The 15,615-nt window shown below is 32.6% G+C and overlaps 1 protein-coding gene across 1 annotated transcript in view; it reads right to left on the reverse strand.

Moving 5' to 3' along the window:
- The window catches only part of LOC106330522, an 11,199-nt gene extending 2,696 nt beyond the window's left edge, over nucleotides 1–8,503 (reverse strand). Inside the window, exons 1-4 of the mRNA XM_013768975.1 lie at nucleotides 8,204–8,503; nucleotides 3,493–3,522; nucleotides 3,052–3,103; nucleotides 2,863–2,953 (exon numbers count right to left, since the gene is read on the reverse strand). Of these exons, the coding sequence (XP_013624429.1) occupies nucleotides 2,863–2,953; nucleotides 3,052–3,103; nucleotides 3,493–3,522; nucleotides 8,204–8,503 (473 nt within the window). The remainder of the gene's footprint in view (nucleotides 1–2,862; nucleotides 2,954–3,051; nucleotides 3,104–3,492; nucleotides 3,523–8,203) is intronic.
- Between the last annotated feature and the right edge of the window lie 7,112 nt (nucleotides 8,504–15,615).

Below are 15,615 nucleotides of genomic sequence, written 5' to 3' on the forward strand. Positions count from 1 at the left end.
TGTTGAATTATTAAGGAGAAGGTAATCTTATAGTCCTTCTTCAATTACTGAAGTCGAATGCAAGTTTGTTGTGATAATACTATTGTGGTCGTGGCAATGGTCTTGTTTAAGAGAAGCAAGACCTGAACAGCAAGAAGGTTAATCAATCAATTAGATACAAAAGATTCAAAATGTAAATAAGCAAAATGTAATCAATGAAGAAACATATGTCGATTGTTATCAGTGTTATCCAACAATCTTTGTATCATAGCTTAAAAGTCGAATCCAATCAGAGAAGCAAAAAAAACCTAAAATTCCGAGAGACTCGATAAACTTCACCTCGTCTGGTTGTCGATGCTGTTAGCGATGGATAAGATTGAGTCTTTATGTTATGAAGAACAAAACTCATCTTGTTGGACTGTCTTCATCAGATTGAAACCATCTCCCCCTTCAATTGACACGCGATTGCAAAAAAAAAGAAGAAAAAAATTCAACATAAACGACTGCGTTTTGAATTACGCGGAAGGGAGTGAAAAAATAAATCAAAAAGAGAAATTCCAAAAATTCAACCAATAGAATTATAACGTTTTTCCTGAGAAGCTCTACATGAGTGCCACCTCAGCAGAAATCACTAAAGTGACTTCTCTTTTAATGTACAGGGGGATTATTTAGTATATAAAGGATTTATGTGAGGTTATTCAATTACCGCATATTGCTAAAACTTAGTATATGTTTTATCTCCTCTAGTTCACAAACCTAATGTGGAAATGCATGCAACACTTCTGCTCTTATATTATTTGTTAACTCAAATCAAATTTTTATTTTGCTTCTGCTTAATCTCTTTGGATCCTACTCTTTTTCTCTATTCTACTAGCTTTTGTTTATCGTACCTCACTTACCACATGCAAGATAAATATGAGTCCGAATGGACAAAATGGATATATATCAAAGTATTCTGTCCGTTATTAAAAAAACTCTATTATATTATGCCTTTGCATGCTTGAAGAAATTGTATCTAATGGTTAATAAATAATTATTGACGATGCAGATTTTCAAAAATGTGGAAAGAGCAAAAAATCTAACACTCCTGAAAAGACTATCATCAAAAATAGAAACTCCGGGAGCTTGTGATCAAGTGGTAAAGGGAAGAGTTTGGGACGCCAACACGTTTCAAGTTTGATACACCTGCTATGATAAACTAAGTCACTTTCTTTCTAGACACCTAACATAGATATAAACTATTGCTTTCGGCTCATTCGAATACTCGTAGAGAATATATATCCATAGGCTGCACCTAGTCTGGGATACCCTAAGTTAATCAAAAAAATGGAATTACATGTAAACGCATTATATTTTACAAATAACTTTTTTATCATAAAGAATAAAGAAGTATCGTGTTTTTCTGGTTTTTCCTATTGATATATTTTTGTTCTGACCCAAATAAAATAAAAGTCATGAGGATAACACCAATAATATCATTGTTTCTGGTGAAGGACTAAATGAACAGTAAGTATATATTTATTGGTTTATTATGTATAATAAATAAATAAAACTAGAATCACATTCTTTTTTAATATAAAAGATATACTATCTTCACAAAATAAAATTTATAACTGATATCTTATACTCAGTACTCTCATGAAATTGGGATTTTGTGAAATATTTGCATCCTAAACTAGAAGAATTTTAAAGTATCACGAGATAGTAGGATTTTAAATCTTTTCGTTGAATATTAAATTTTAAAATTGTATTTTTTGATTTTTTAATTTTAAAATATATTTTCATTTTCAATATTTCAGTAATATTTTCTTGAATTAAAATTTTTTTTTGAATCTATTTTCAAATTTTAAATTTTGAAATTGTTTTCTTGATTTTTATTTTATTTTCCTGAATTTTGAATCCCTTGTATACGTTAATAAGGAGATTACAAATTTGTAAGACTGCCTTTCCAAAATTAATAGTTTTCTAATGATGATTGATGCCCTATGAAACAGCTGAAATTATAAAACGTCACTATAAAACTGACTTGATTATACATCAGTAACTTGTGTAAATATGGGATCACAGGTTCTTGGTTGTAATTTGATATAGTGTTGGTCAAGAACAATTATATTATCAGCAAAAATGACATACATATGAAAAGTTCTACTGTAACCTTTATGTGAATTTTTTTTTAATGAATGTTAATTTTTTATTCATAAAAAAAACCTTTTTACATCAAAATGTAGACCTGAACGAAAAAAACTTCTCTTTTTACTTCTTCACTTCTAATGAAAACTCAAGAAATATTTACACTCTTGTGTTAAACCAATATTGGAGAGCAACATCCATCCCCTTTGCTTCTTTCAATATCTCATTAGGCTTAACTTGTTTCCGACCCCTTTGCAATAAGCTGCTTCACTACATCCATGGGCAAAGGTTTTTCGCACTACAAGAAAACGTCTCATATATAGCATGAGGAAAACACTATTGCAAGATAGCGCAGCGTTATGGCGAACGTTGTATCTTCCCCCGCAATCTTTTCCCGGGCACTTTAGATAACGTTTAGTTTGTGCTATGTTAAAGTATTAGTTTGATGGCGTTTTATTAATTGTGCAATTGTATTAACTTCTAATAGCATATAATAATTGTTATTATAGCATTATTAAAAAAATTATATATTCAAATAAAATTTTTTAAAATTTTTATATATCGAAATTGGTTACATGAATATTTATGACGGGTATATCAAACTAAACCATTTTTTTTTCAAAAATATTAAACTTACACCTAAAATTCTATACCTAAAGTTCTATCTTCTAGCGCCGCACCACACCACGACCGACGCCGTCACAACGAGTACTCCAACGTCGCCATCTTCCAATCACACACAGGAGCTTGTACCTTTTCCACTCTAAACCTAATGCTCCTGAGGCTAACGACCCACCGCTTTTGCTACCTCCTCCTCCATCAAGCTTATCTGCCTCTTGTCCACCTTCATGTAACAAGAAAAAAAATCAAATTCAAAACAGAGAGAGAGAGAGAGATCAGGCACTCTTTTATATTTAAAAACAGGTCTCAAATAGAATATACCTTCAAAGTCCTTTTCCATGTCTTCCAGCATCTTATGTCTCTTAGCACACAGCTGAAACAAGAGTTACATAAGAACATGAAGATACAAAATATTTTTAATCAGCATTCTTGCCATTAAGTAGAAGCATCAACTAGCATCCATATCAACGTAACAAACCACAAAAGGTTAATACTTACAAGCCCTTTGGGTGTAAAGTTGGACCAACAAGAAGAGCATTCTCTGTCACACCCTTTTGGGTACTCTTAGAACCTTCAGGACATGCAGAACTCATCGAGCAATTTTTAATAAAAATTCAAATAAGAGAATAAACTAGTTTTGTTCATCTTTCATCAACGTAAGCAAAACAGGTGATATTAACACAATACATGGGAGTGCAAGAGCATTTGAGGTTCTTGTCTGCTCATTGCTACGGTCAGGTTTTGACGTGGTGGCTAACTCACAGAATCCACACCTCCAAAAGCAACTTTCATCTGCACAAGAAAACATCTGAGAATCAATCCTAAGTTTCTTGGAAGCCTTGCACAAACTAGAAAGCCAACACAAAGAAATACACTTGAACAACATTTTGAAGCTCTAACAATAGTCCCCTCCCACAACTAAAGATCCGTGGGATTGTATATCACCAATGACTGAATCACTGTTCTAAAAAAATTAAAACTTTGTTTGGTCTAAACCATATATGTGGCTCGTTCCAAGCCTCTTCGTAGGAAGGAGATTGCATCCAAGATGGGTTTGGGATGTGGATTTCATCTGTTCTTTGAAGAGGAAGCACCAGACCTCCATAAAGATACAAACTCTAAGGACCTTTTTTTCAGATCTGTTGTATAGTGAAATTGAAGAGAGAGAGAGAGAGAGAGAGAGAGAGAGAGAGAGACGAGTGTTGGTTTTGGATTCGGCTGCAGAGGAGAGAGGAGCGTTCTCAGGAGAAGTACGGATTCCGGAAGAACAAAGTCATGAGGAGTAGAGACAGGTCGACGGCGACGAACTCAGACGGTGACGAAGGCGACGAACTCAGGCCGGTCTCTGTCTTCTTCCCTTGCAATCTCTCATATCTCTCTGTCGTCGTGTTTAGAAGTCAAAAGGAGAGGACAAATTAAAACACAATCTCCACCTTTGGATTAAAAACAATTAAGGATAGAGATTGCAATCCTTGTGTATTACTTTCAACCAATAAAAAATTTTCTTTCTTTTATATGTAAATATTTAAAGAATAAAATGAGAGGGAAAATGAAATAAATGTAAGAGGGAAAACCAATCATTTTTTCGCCTCAGTAAAGATAGCGTTTTAATGTACAATGATATTATATATGCGATTTTTTGTAACATCGAGGTAACAAAACGCTATCTTAAATTATGAGTTATGTCAAAGATAGCATTCTCGACCAAAACGCTATCTTCTTATGCTATCTTTACCTCCTCCCCTTGTAGTGTCGCCATGCTTGATCTGATTTCTTTCTCTCCATATGTTACTAATAAAGGATTTTTTCTATATGTTACATTTACGTACTGACTATTGAGTATGACTTATAGTTATGTTCTTAGTTCTTACTCTTAAAAAGGTATGTACCACGGAGTATGTATATAAATTATCTATTAAGTTACTAATAACAGTTAGAGGGGATATAGGTGAAGAATTTGTTAGTTTAATATTTTGAAAAAAATTATAACACGCCACCACATAACTCACTTGATTCGTTTGTGTAAAATTAGGCATCAGCAGTAACTTGTGTAAATGCATCAGACTTTTGGTATCAGCGGGAATGCTGTACGTTGCAAACGCATCAGACTTTTTCAGTGTTGATTATAAGTTCTTGGAATTAATTGACTTTGATTTAGGCTTGTTGTCCATTGCAGATTATAATTTACTAGTGTTATTTTTAGTTTTATTGTTTAATAATTGTTTATAAATCAATGTAATTTGTTTTTTTTGTCAAACATTTGTTCTCACATTCAAATATATGTTTTCACATTTTTTATCTTAGTTATTGTAATTCATTAGTGTGTTTATTTGATTAACATAAGCACAATCTCACTATTTTATTAGATTGACCATTTTTGCAATAGGGACGTTAAAATGATGAGAATTATATGTATTTTCTTAAAGTATTTTACATTTGATTTATACTGCCTTTATATAGTTTTTTATTGTGTTTTATTTGTAAGGATATTAGTGATATAAGAGTTTTGATTTAGAAGTTGTCTTAGTTCATTAAAAACTCAAAGTGGATAGATTTTAAAATATTTTTTTGGATTCAATAAATTTATAGTTGTGCTTTATATCACAACTATTTGTGATTATTTGAAAAGAAATCTACGTGTACAATTTTTTTAAAAAAAAAAATTTACAACTATTTTTGCAATTTAGTTTTAATTATGTATTATTTTTTGTGATTTTCAAGAAATTTATTATTGATTTTTCTTAACTTGGGTTTTATGACCATTAAAAGGAGAAAAATCCATGAGATACATTACTTAATAAATGGATTACTCTACTTTTTTGTTTTTATGAAATATATTTTATTTTTTTCTTAAAATTTATGTATTTTAAATTATATTATATACTTTTGCTATTTTTATTGTTTTATTTTAATATAATTTTATATTTTATCTTCTTGTCTAAATATTTGTTTTGATTATGTAATAATCATTGATTGTGGTTCAATTACTTTGTTTCTTATTAATTTCTCAGAGCTACAGCTTTGTTACTAAAATAGAAAAGTATATATGAGAATGAAATGAGTTTGTGTGAGTTGAGTTGAGGTGGTGTACATGAATACCTATGTGTTAGTGTGTTTTTAAAAATTTATGTTATGATAAAGTGTGTCGTGGACAATTAACCGGTGGGTCGTGTGATTTATGTTTTGCGATATTTAGTTTTATTTTGTCACAAAAAGGTTTATGTTGGGAATGATTTAAAAATTTCATGTTTATGGGCCGCCTATTTCATAGACTTTAGTCTTCGTAGCAAGGTATATGCGTTGATGTACCTGTTTTTGTATTTTGTTACAGACGTTGTGTGAGTGTTGCTTGACGATCCTCTCATAGCTTGAGCTTTGAGTACACCAGACGGTTTCGTGTTACGATCACGGATCACAAATGGTGGAGGTTTCTTCTTAGCCATTTAGAAAAGAATTAAGTTGTTCCAAGCCAGAAACTGGGCTGATCCTACGCTTTGTGAAAACCTTTTGACTTGAGGGAATTCATCTGTTTGTTGTGTGAGGATTAGGTTTCTTGGCTTTACTGTCACCGATGGATTTGATTTTATTAATAATTAGTAACGTTTTAGGTAATTATTTATTGGTGGGGCTATGAGTCAATATGTCGGCTGCTCTGCCTCAAGACTTTAAATTTTCATAGACTTGCATAAGAAACAAACCCAATAAGCTGCGTTTACATTTAGTTACCACATATAAATGTGATTCAAACAACGTTACGTATTATCGAAGTTTATCGCTGCATATTAAAAATAGTTCCTGAAGGAGGTTCATAGGTTATTTTGCTCTCCTATTATCGAAGTTTCATTTTAACTGTCAATATTATGCAGATGGAATAGAAATCATAAATAATGTTTGGTAATACATTTTGTAATGGTTAGGTTGGGGGAAATTTAAGTGTGACGTAGAAGGATTATTGAATTTTTGATAATTCTTTAAAAAGGCAGCAAATGCAAAAACTTGAAACGTTAGTAATGGGTTTTTTTTTTTTTTTGATCAAAAAACGTTAGTAATGGTAAGGATGCCATTGTTAAAGGAGGAGTTTCCTTCAACTGATTTTTAAAAGTCTGGGAAGATGCATAATCATGAAATTAAAGCAACATAACCCAAATATGTGAAGTATTCTAACTTATTGTCTTTGAGAAATATATTTAAAACCTATTGCAACACAGACGTAATCATGTCCTTTAAATTAACCTCAGGGTTGTTATCCTCACCCTGTCAATGTGTATCAGTTATCAGTAAACATTAACGAAGTCAAGTTGTAAAAAAATTAAACGTCACTCACCTGAAGCTCAAAAATGAGGCTGTGGTCGTTGGTTGGTGTAAAAAATGTGGGAAACAGTGAAGGTCTGATGTTTTGCAGAGAAGTTGATTCAGATAGCTTCAATTGAAAGGTTAAAGTGGTCCCATAATTCTCATCTATGAATTATGGCAGGACCCAATCGATGCTGAATCAATATTGCATGAGAAGAAAACGCTTTAATCAGAGAAGTTTATGCTCAAAACCCAAGGATTGACAGACAAACATAATCTTAGCTAAATACCTTGGAATCAAGCAGCAGCATATCGGCCTGCTGTTAAGTCGCCATGTCGATAAGATCGTGTGAGAGTAATAGTGAAGCGGAAGAGGAATCGGGAGGAATTAGAGGATTCGAAGAGAAGACTACGAAGGGTTATATATACTCTGCAAAAGGATGTAAACAACGTATTAAATATACAATTAATAGGAGATAGTGAGGGGGGATAGGGGTTTGATGATTGAAAGCAATAACGGCTGAGGGTTAAGTCGGAGAGGTAACGAAAAGGAAAGCATTAGGTTACAGGCTCGTGAATAAGATTAAGACGCAGGTGTGAGAGTGCTGACATGGCGCAAAATGCCCCTCCTTCCATGATGATGTGGCGCAAGGATAACAGAGAAATGTATGTTTTATATATATAGATAGATAGATAGATTGGTTGTAGTGGTTTCTAGCATGATTAACCCAAAAACCCACTTTGGTCTCTTAATGATTTTTAAATATTAAAGTTTACTTAAGAGACCTAGTTAAGATACACCTACATTTTTGTGTTTCAACGGGAGTTTCTTAGAGCATCATTAACCCAAAGACCCCTTTAGGGTCTCTTATTTACTTTTTAAGAGCATGATTATTGGGAAGTTTTTAAGGTGGGGTTTTTATCGGAATATAAGAACCCGTCTCTTAACTTTTAACTAAAAAAGTTAAGAACCGGTTCTTAACTTTTTTAGTTAAAAGTTAAGAGACGGATTCTTATATTCCGCTAAGAACCCCACTCTAAGAACCCCCAATAATCATGCTCTTAAGTAGTAAATGTGAGTTGAGAGATTTAGTTAAGAAATTTTAATACTTATATGCTCCAATGCTAGTTTCTTAACTAAGGGTTCTTGAAAAAAAAATTCCAACGTTCTCATCTTTACATCTTCTTTGATCTCCAACCATGGATTCAAAAAATCCAACATATTATCCAAACTTTCAGTATCTTCACCCATCTCCTTCATCGCGTATACAATACTCTCTATTGTCGACAAACACCTCTTTGTTGGCACCAAGTGCTTGATTTCAGCTTCGATCTTTCCCTGGAAAATGCCTTCAAATTCAGATTCAATCTTTGAGTATTCTAGTTCTTGGATCCTGGCTTCCTTTGCATTGAGATCAGCTCTGGCTTCCTCGAGTTTGTGTTGGAGATGTTTCACCTTCTGCTTCAAGATCAGTACCATATTCACAGATCCAGCAGATCCTTCACTACTCTGCCTCCACCATATTCACAACCTCATGATGATCACGGACTTAAGAATACAAGGAACAGCTAATCAGAGCTTGTCATAATACTAATCAAAAGCCATGTATGTCATGACATTCCTAGAAGAACCACTGTCTGATACTAATGTGAATAATACAATCTACCAAACTTCAATTGTAGTCTTTTTTAGCAATTCTAGAAGAGTCTATGGTCGACAATTAAAGCTTGGAAACAAAACTAAACCATAATTACCATACCACGATAAAAATGTATAGCCGTAAAAAAAGAAGAAGCAAAAAAGCTCCATTCCCGTATTAGAAGCAGCACCTCGTGGCCGGTCCAAAGCAGGTAAAGAAGCCTCCATTGCCTCCTCAACAGCATAATCTCAGATCCATCCTCGAATGGCTAGGGTTTCGACTTTCAACTCAATAGAAATAGAAAAACAATCTCCAAAACCTTAATCTCCTCTCCTCCTCCGAGAAATTGAAGAATTATTTATATGCAACAGTGCAGCCGCCCAATTAGCCGTCACTGAATCCTTCCGTGGCTCCGCCGCGAGATGTAGAGCAGGGAAGATTTTAGGTGTAGATAGAGGAAAGGAGAAGAAGGGACATTGCTTTACAGCTACTTCGTCGTTGCTACTTCTGCCGTGAACGACGGGATGGCGAGGTTCACGGCGACGATGATTTGGCAGGAGATAGGTGAACGAGAGGAAAAAAGAACGCGACAAAATCTCCTGCCACGTGTTATATAAGAAACGGTTCTTCTGGACCTTATTTAAGAAAGGTCCCTTAACTTAATTGCTATTTTTCTTTTTTTTCTAATTCTAATTATACCAAGATACCTCTTAAAAACCTTGGATAATTGTGCTCTTATTTAGAGGTTCTTATCATCTTTTTATTTATTAAGCTTTTGATTCTCCAATTCTAAACTTGAATTAAAAGATTTAGCATCAGAATGAATGAAGAAGCTTAAAACGATCAAAAGATGAAAATCTTTTTATTTATTTCAAGAATATACCTCTACTAATGATATCATAGACACCAAAGGGAAGAAAAGACCACTAACCTCATGCCTTTGTTACTGGAGAAGTAGCCAGAGCTTTGTCTTCACTAGAGGATGGAACGGTTTCGTCAAGGAGAAGAGCCTCAAGGAGAAAGATGCGATGATAGTCTTTACACTTGTGATGTTCCGACGTTAGAAGGTCAAAGCAAAAACTTCTTGATGATCGATGTTTATTACTCTTCAGGCCATGATGAGGAAGTAAACGAGACAGTTCATTACAGTTCCGAGGGAGGAGTAAAAACAGAGAACTTCTGTAACTCGAAGTTGGAAGAAGAACGTCTATGATTAGTTTTGTACTTACCAGCGGTATAAGGATACAAAGACATTGTTTCTTCCTAAAGACAATGCCAGCAATGTATATCCGAAATTATGCCAATCTACAAGAAACGCTGCACGCCTCCATGAACTCGCCCACTTAACAGCAATTAGTGTTGGACTGGAAGGTGGATTCTGCAGAAAAAGAACTCTGTAAACCTTCTGAAAATTTCGCAAAAAGACTAAAACTTTCAAAGATTGTACCTGAACCAAGAAAATGTCAGGTGCTGGTACTTTGGCAAGAGGTTAATGAACCGAAGCTGCGCCTGTTTTACATCCCAAAAAAGAAAGAAAGAAAGAAACAGATGATCATGATACTAAATACTTTCAAGAAGTTTATGTCAAGGAGTTGATGGAAGGAAGGATACCATGGTATGGACGTGCATTTAAGGATTCTTTAAAACAGCTTCATGAGGAATAGAACCTATTCATGAGTTCCAAAAAAATAAAAGCGTTTCAAACAATGCAATGCAATCATGGAGTCCAAAAAAACATGAAAGATTACACACTAAAATGGGGAATCCTTTTACCTCCATAAGCAACAATGTCAACTTGAAGTGATGCCGAAATATGAAACTATCCTTTTAGTTATGATGATTGCTTTAAAATAGAAAAGGTTTTTTAAATGATACATGTAATTTAATTGCGGTATGAATTTATTAGTTTAGATTTGGTGGACAGAAAATATCTTTTTATAATCAATTTTAGCATTTTCAATATATTTTGGATATAAAACAAAAAAAAAAGTTATTGTCAAAAATGGTTGTAAATACTATGAAGAAAAACCGAGAAACAAACAACTGTAATAAAAATAGAAACCAAAACATGTAATCAGTTTAGTTATATCTATTCAAACTAAACTTAGATACTGTATAATTGCATGCTGGAATAATAATGATATATAATTATATAATGGACGTTTTACGAAGTTGGTATAAAAGTAGTCAACAGAATTTTCTAAAGGTTGAATTTGATTCTGTTGACATCTAAACATCACATCACTAAACCTAGAAAAATTGGTTTTGAAACACGAACACAGTTGGTATATAAAAGTATTTAATTGAATTTTGAATAGATATGAGTTGACTTTTTAGACGATACTAAACCGAGAGGTGAATAGTTATGAGTCATCTATATTCGATTTACATTATTATTTCGGTGGTTAACTAATTTTGTAAAGTGACGGTATTAAAAGGTAATAGCATTGAACCGTTTATTAATGGTAATATATTTCAAATGGCCGTGTTTTATGCCGTTGCATAAGATGGTAATATTTTAAGAAAAATTTGTACTTCTGTTTTAATAGATTAGATAAATCATTATTAATAATGTTTATGGTTGTAGATAGAAAATAAAGCTAAAACACTTGTCATAACCCAACCAATCACCTTAATATGCATATGTATGATTTGGATAAGAAATTAAAATATAGTTGTTTTGTATATTATTTTTTTTATTTTCGTTATATAGGTACTTGGTTTTAATTATTTCTCCTTTCGTATTAGTTTTTGCATTTCTAAATTTTATAATTTTTTAACTTTAATTTTAAATTATAAAAGTTAGTATAAGATGCATGTACAAAATATTATATACCCATAAATGTTTATATAATTTTTTTTATGTTCTCATTCAAACAACGACTGGATCCGCCAATAATATACCTCGCATAATTTGTATATGAATTAATTCTCAGTGGACTTAGACCATCATTAGTCAGGTTTCTGAATTATGAGTTTCCGAACATTATTTTATTAATATTTTTTTAAAAATTATTTTAAAACTAGTTCTTCCACTTATGGAAGCAGTTAGTTTCTCAAGTTTTCATTGAAAGTACCTTAAGCAGCAATCGATTCTTGCTTTTTCAATCCTCTCTTTCTAACTTTTCTTTGATTTATTATTATATTAGTAATAGAGACTATGGTAGATACTACCATTGCTCATGCTCTTAGGTTCTCTTCGTATTTCACATACGATGTTAAAGATGAGGTATACAGCTCACATATAAAGTGTATTTCCAGATATTAAATAAATCGTAAGCAATAAACTCATAATTCGTGTGGTCGTACAATCGAATGTAATGAGATACTTTCAAGGGCAAATCTCCAAAATAGTACATTTCTAAGTTTATATCACAAAAATAGCACTCAAAAACTAAAATGACCAAAATAACATCTTTCTAAGTTTATCTTTTGAAAATTTTAATTTTTTTATTTTTCAAAATTTGAAATCTTATCCCCAAAACCTCATTTCTCAACTCTAAACCCTAAACCCTAAACTCTAAACCCTAAACCCTAAACCTAAATCCTAAACCCCACCCTTTAACTCTAAACCCTAAGTTTGTGACTTTTGATAAAACATTAAGTGCTATTTTTGTGACTTTTGACCTTGAGTGCTAGTTTGGGAACATAAACTTGATTTAGTGCTATTTTTGTCTTTTTCTCTACTTTCACGCCTAAGTTACTTGGGACATTTTTGGTAGAGAGCTCTTCTCATAATTTTTAACAAAAATATTATTGAAAAAGCTAAAAATAAAAGAGAAGAGATAAAATTATAGAGAATAGTCCCTTTATAAAGAGACTTCCAAAAATATTTGAGAAAGTAATTCTACAGCTGTCCTTATTTTAGTGGTACAGCAGAATTTTAGACATTTAATTTTAATAAAAAAAAGCAAATCATCTTAGTATACTAACATAATATTATCTAGAAATTAAATTTGAAAAACTAACCAGTGCTGATGCTCTTACCAACCCAAAACTCGCTTGTCACTAGATCACAATCGCGTGGTTAGACTCTTATTATTCTATAATATATACACAAAATCTATGTATTTTTATGCCATGTACGTAAAAACAAATTGTGTAAAAGATCATGAAATTGTAAGATATTTCAATATATATGTGTGTCTAAAATAATTCTGTCAAAATTCAAAGAACAAACTAAGTTTATGAAATGAATAGAAAACAATATTATGCGCTGTTAAAAAAAAACATACTGAAGTCAGTGGAACTAGCTCCGATTTATCACTGACGAGATTAGCTCGAAAATTTTAAACCACGAGAACCACGTGCACGAAAGTAATAATGATTTCGATAGCTAGTAGTCGCCAAAAGTATATAATACTGTTTTCCTTCGTCCAGTTAGATGCCTTGCAATTATTTGTTAATACATTTCGGCTGAGGGATTTCATCAATGTGCTCGATCTTATCCGACACATCTATGTTTATATATTGTGTGTACATAAAAAGTAGAACCAATTCTTTTGCCTAGTGTCTAAATAAATAAAAACATTGTACGTGACAGTAATTTTCGAGTTTAAATACTATATTTTTAAAGAGAAGATTCTAGTATGGCTAAAATTATGAAAACGATTGTATGCTTTCCATTGCGAATCCGAATTTCGCTTAGACAAGAGAATCTCCTCGTTAGAAAACCATTTAAGTATGGCCTCTCTGGTCTCTGATGGCATAAATACAGTACAGATCTGTTCCACAGTGTAACGCGATTATATATTTGATATCTCTTGGTTAAACAAATATCCCGGATCTGCTAAGAATCGAATTTCATTATTTGACAAAACCAACAGATCCAGTTAAAAAAAAAGACAAAACCAACAGATCATTCATTTATGCCATTACGTGCTTGATTAACAAATGGTTAGGATATTTTTATTAGATTAAAAAAGCTAATTAAGAGATTCTAAACGAAGATTTGTACTATTAATACAGGTTGGCCAATTGATTTGATTGTTTTTAAGTTACACGTTGTTGAAAATATATGCAATGTATGTAAACACGTTCAATCCAAAAAAAAAAAAACTTCTTTTGGCGTCATATATTAGAGACTAACTTGAGAGACCACGAAATTTAATATAATAAATATTCATCGTTGTTTCATTAGTTATAAGGAAGAAACTCCGGAAGTAAATAAAATAAACGTTTAGTTTTGAAAAAAAGACAAAAATAGCACTAAATCAAGTTTATGTTCCCAAACTAGCACTCAAGGTCAAAAATCACAAAAATAGCACTTAATGTTTTATCAAAAGTCACAAACTTAGGGTTTAGAGTTAAAGAGTGGGGTTTAGGATTTAGGGTTTAGGGTTTAGGGTTTAGAGTTTAGAGTTTAGGGTTTAGATTGTTTAGGGTTTAGGGTTTAGAGTTGAGAAATGAGGTTTTGGAGATAAGATTTCAAATTTTGAAAAATAAAAAAATTAAAATTTTCAAAGGATAAACTTAGAATGGTGCTATTTTGGTCATTTTAGTTTTTGAGTGCTATTTTTGTGATATAAACTTAGAAATGTGCTATTTTGGAGATTTGCCCTTTAGTTTTGCTTATGCAGTGTTTCAGCCGTGTTTATAATTTCTTATTAATGAATTTCGGCCGGAGATTTGGCCACCAGTGTGAGGTACTGGCTTGTCCTTGTCCACATTTATATATTTCTTTTGACCAACCACATCTATATATTACTATTACACTTATCTCCTTTTGGGTCAATGTGTGATTGTATTCTTGCGTCGACGTCGATGAATATACGTTTCAATATTATTAGTTTGATACTTATTGTAGTTTCATTACCTGCTTCGGCTGTTCAAGCAGATACAAAGTTTTGATTAATCATTTTTTTTCTATGAGATGTTTGAAGATAGAGTAATAGTATTGGTTGTTTCATAGAGATGATCGAGTACCTTTTTTCTTGTTGCTAAGAGCACGTGCAACGGAGGATGACTCCGAATCCGTCACACTAGTCCGTCGAAAAAATAGTAATATAATATGATTATTAGTGCTAATAACATTAAGGATTGATCCGTGATTAGCATGTTGACGGACTCGATCCTTGGGGGACGTGGCGAAAGGTGAGTGAATGAGGCGAGATTGGGTTAGGAGGTGTTGAAAAATTAGGTCATTCGTCGAGAGGAAATTTTTTTTTCTTTCCTTCGGTCGAATGACCTAATTTTTCTCAACACCTCCTAACCCAATCTCGCCTCATTCACTCACCTTTCGCCACGTCCCCCAAGGATCGAGTCCGTCAACATGCTAATCACGGATCAATCCTTAATGTTATTAGCACTAATAATCATATTATATTACTATTTTTTCGACGGACTAGTGTGACGGATTCGGAGTCATCCTCCGTTGCACGTGCTCTTAGCAACAAGAAAAAAGGTACTCGATCATCTCTATGAAACAACCAATACTATTACTCTATCTTCAAACATCTCATAGAAAAAAAATGATTAATCAAAACTTTGTATCTGCTTGAACAGCCGAAGCAGGTAATGAAACTACAATAAGTATCAAACTAATAATATTGAAACGTATATTCATCGACGTCGACGCAAGAATACAATCACACATTGACCCAAAAGGAGATAAGTGTAATAGTAATATATAGATGTGGTTGGTCAAAAGAAATATATAAATGTGGACAAGGACAAGCCAGTACCTCACACTGGTGGCCAAATCTCCGGCCGAAATTCATTAATAAGAAATTATAAACACGGCTGAAACACTGCATAAGCAAAACTAAAGGGCAAATCTCCAAAATAGCACATTTCTAAGTTTATATCACAAAAATAGCACTCAAAAACTAAAATGACCAAAATAGCACCATTCTAAGTTTATCCTTTGAAAATTTTAATTTTTTTATTTTTCAAAATTTGAAATCTTATCTCCAAAACCTCATTTCTCAACTCTAAACCCTAAACCCTAAAC

Source organism: Brassica oleracea, chromosome C3, assembly GCF_000695525.1.
Source record: "Brassica oleracea var. oleracea cultivar TO1000 chromosome C3, BOL, whole genome shotgun sequence".
NCBI classification, from domain to species: domain Eukaryota; kingdom Viridiplantae; phylum Streptophyta; class Magnoliopsida; order Brassicales; family Brassicaceae; genus Brassica; species Brassica oleracea.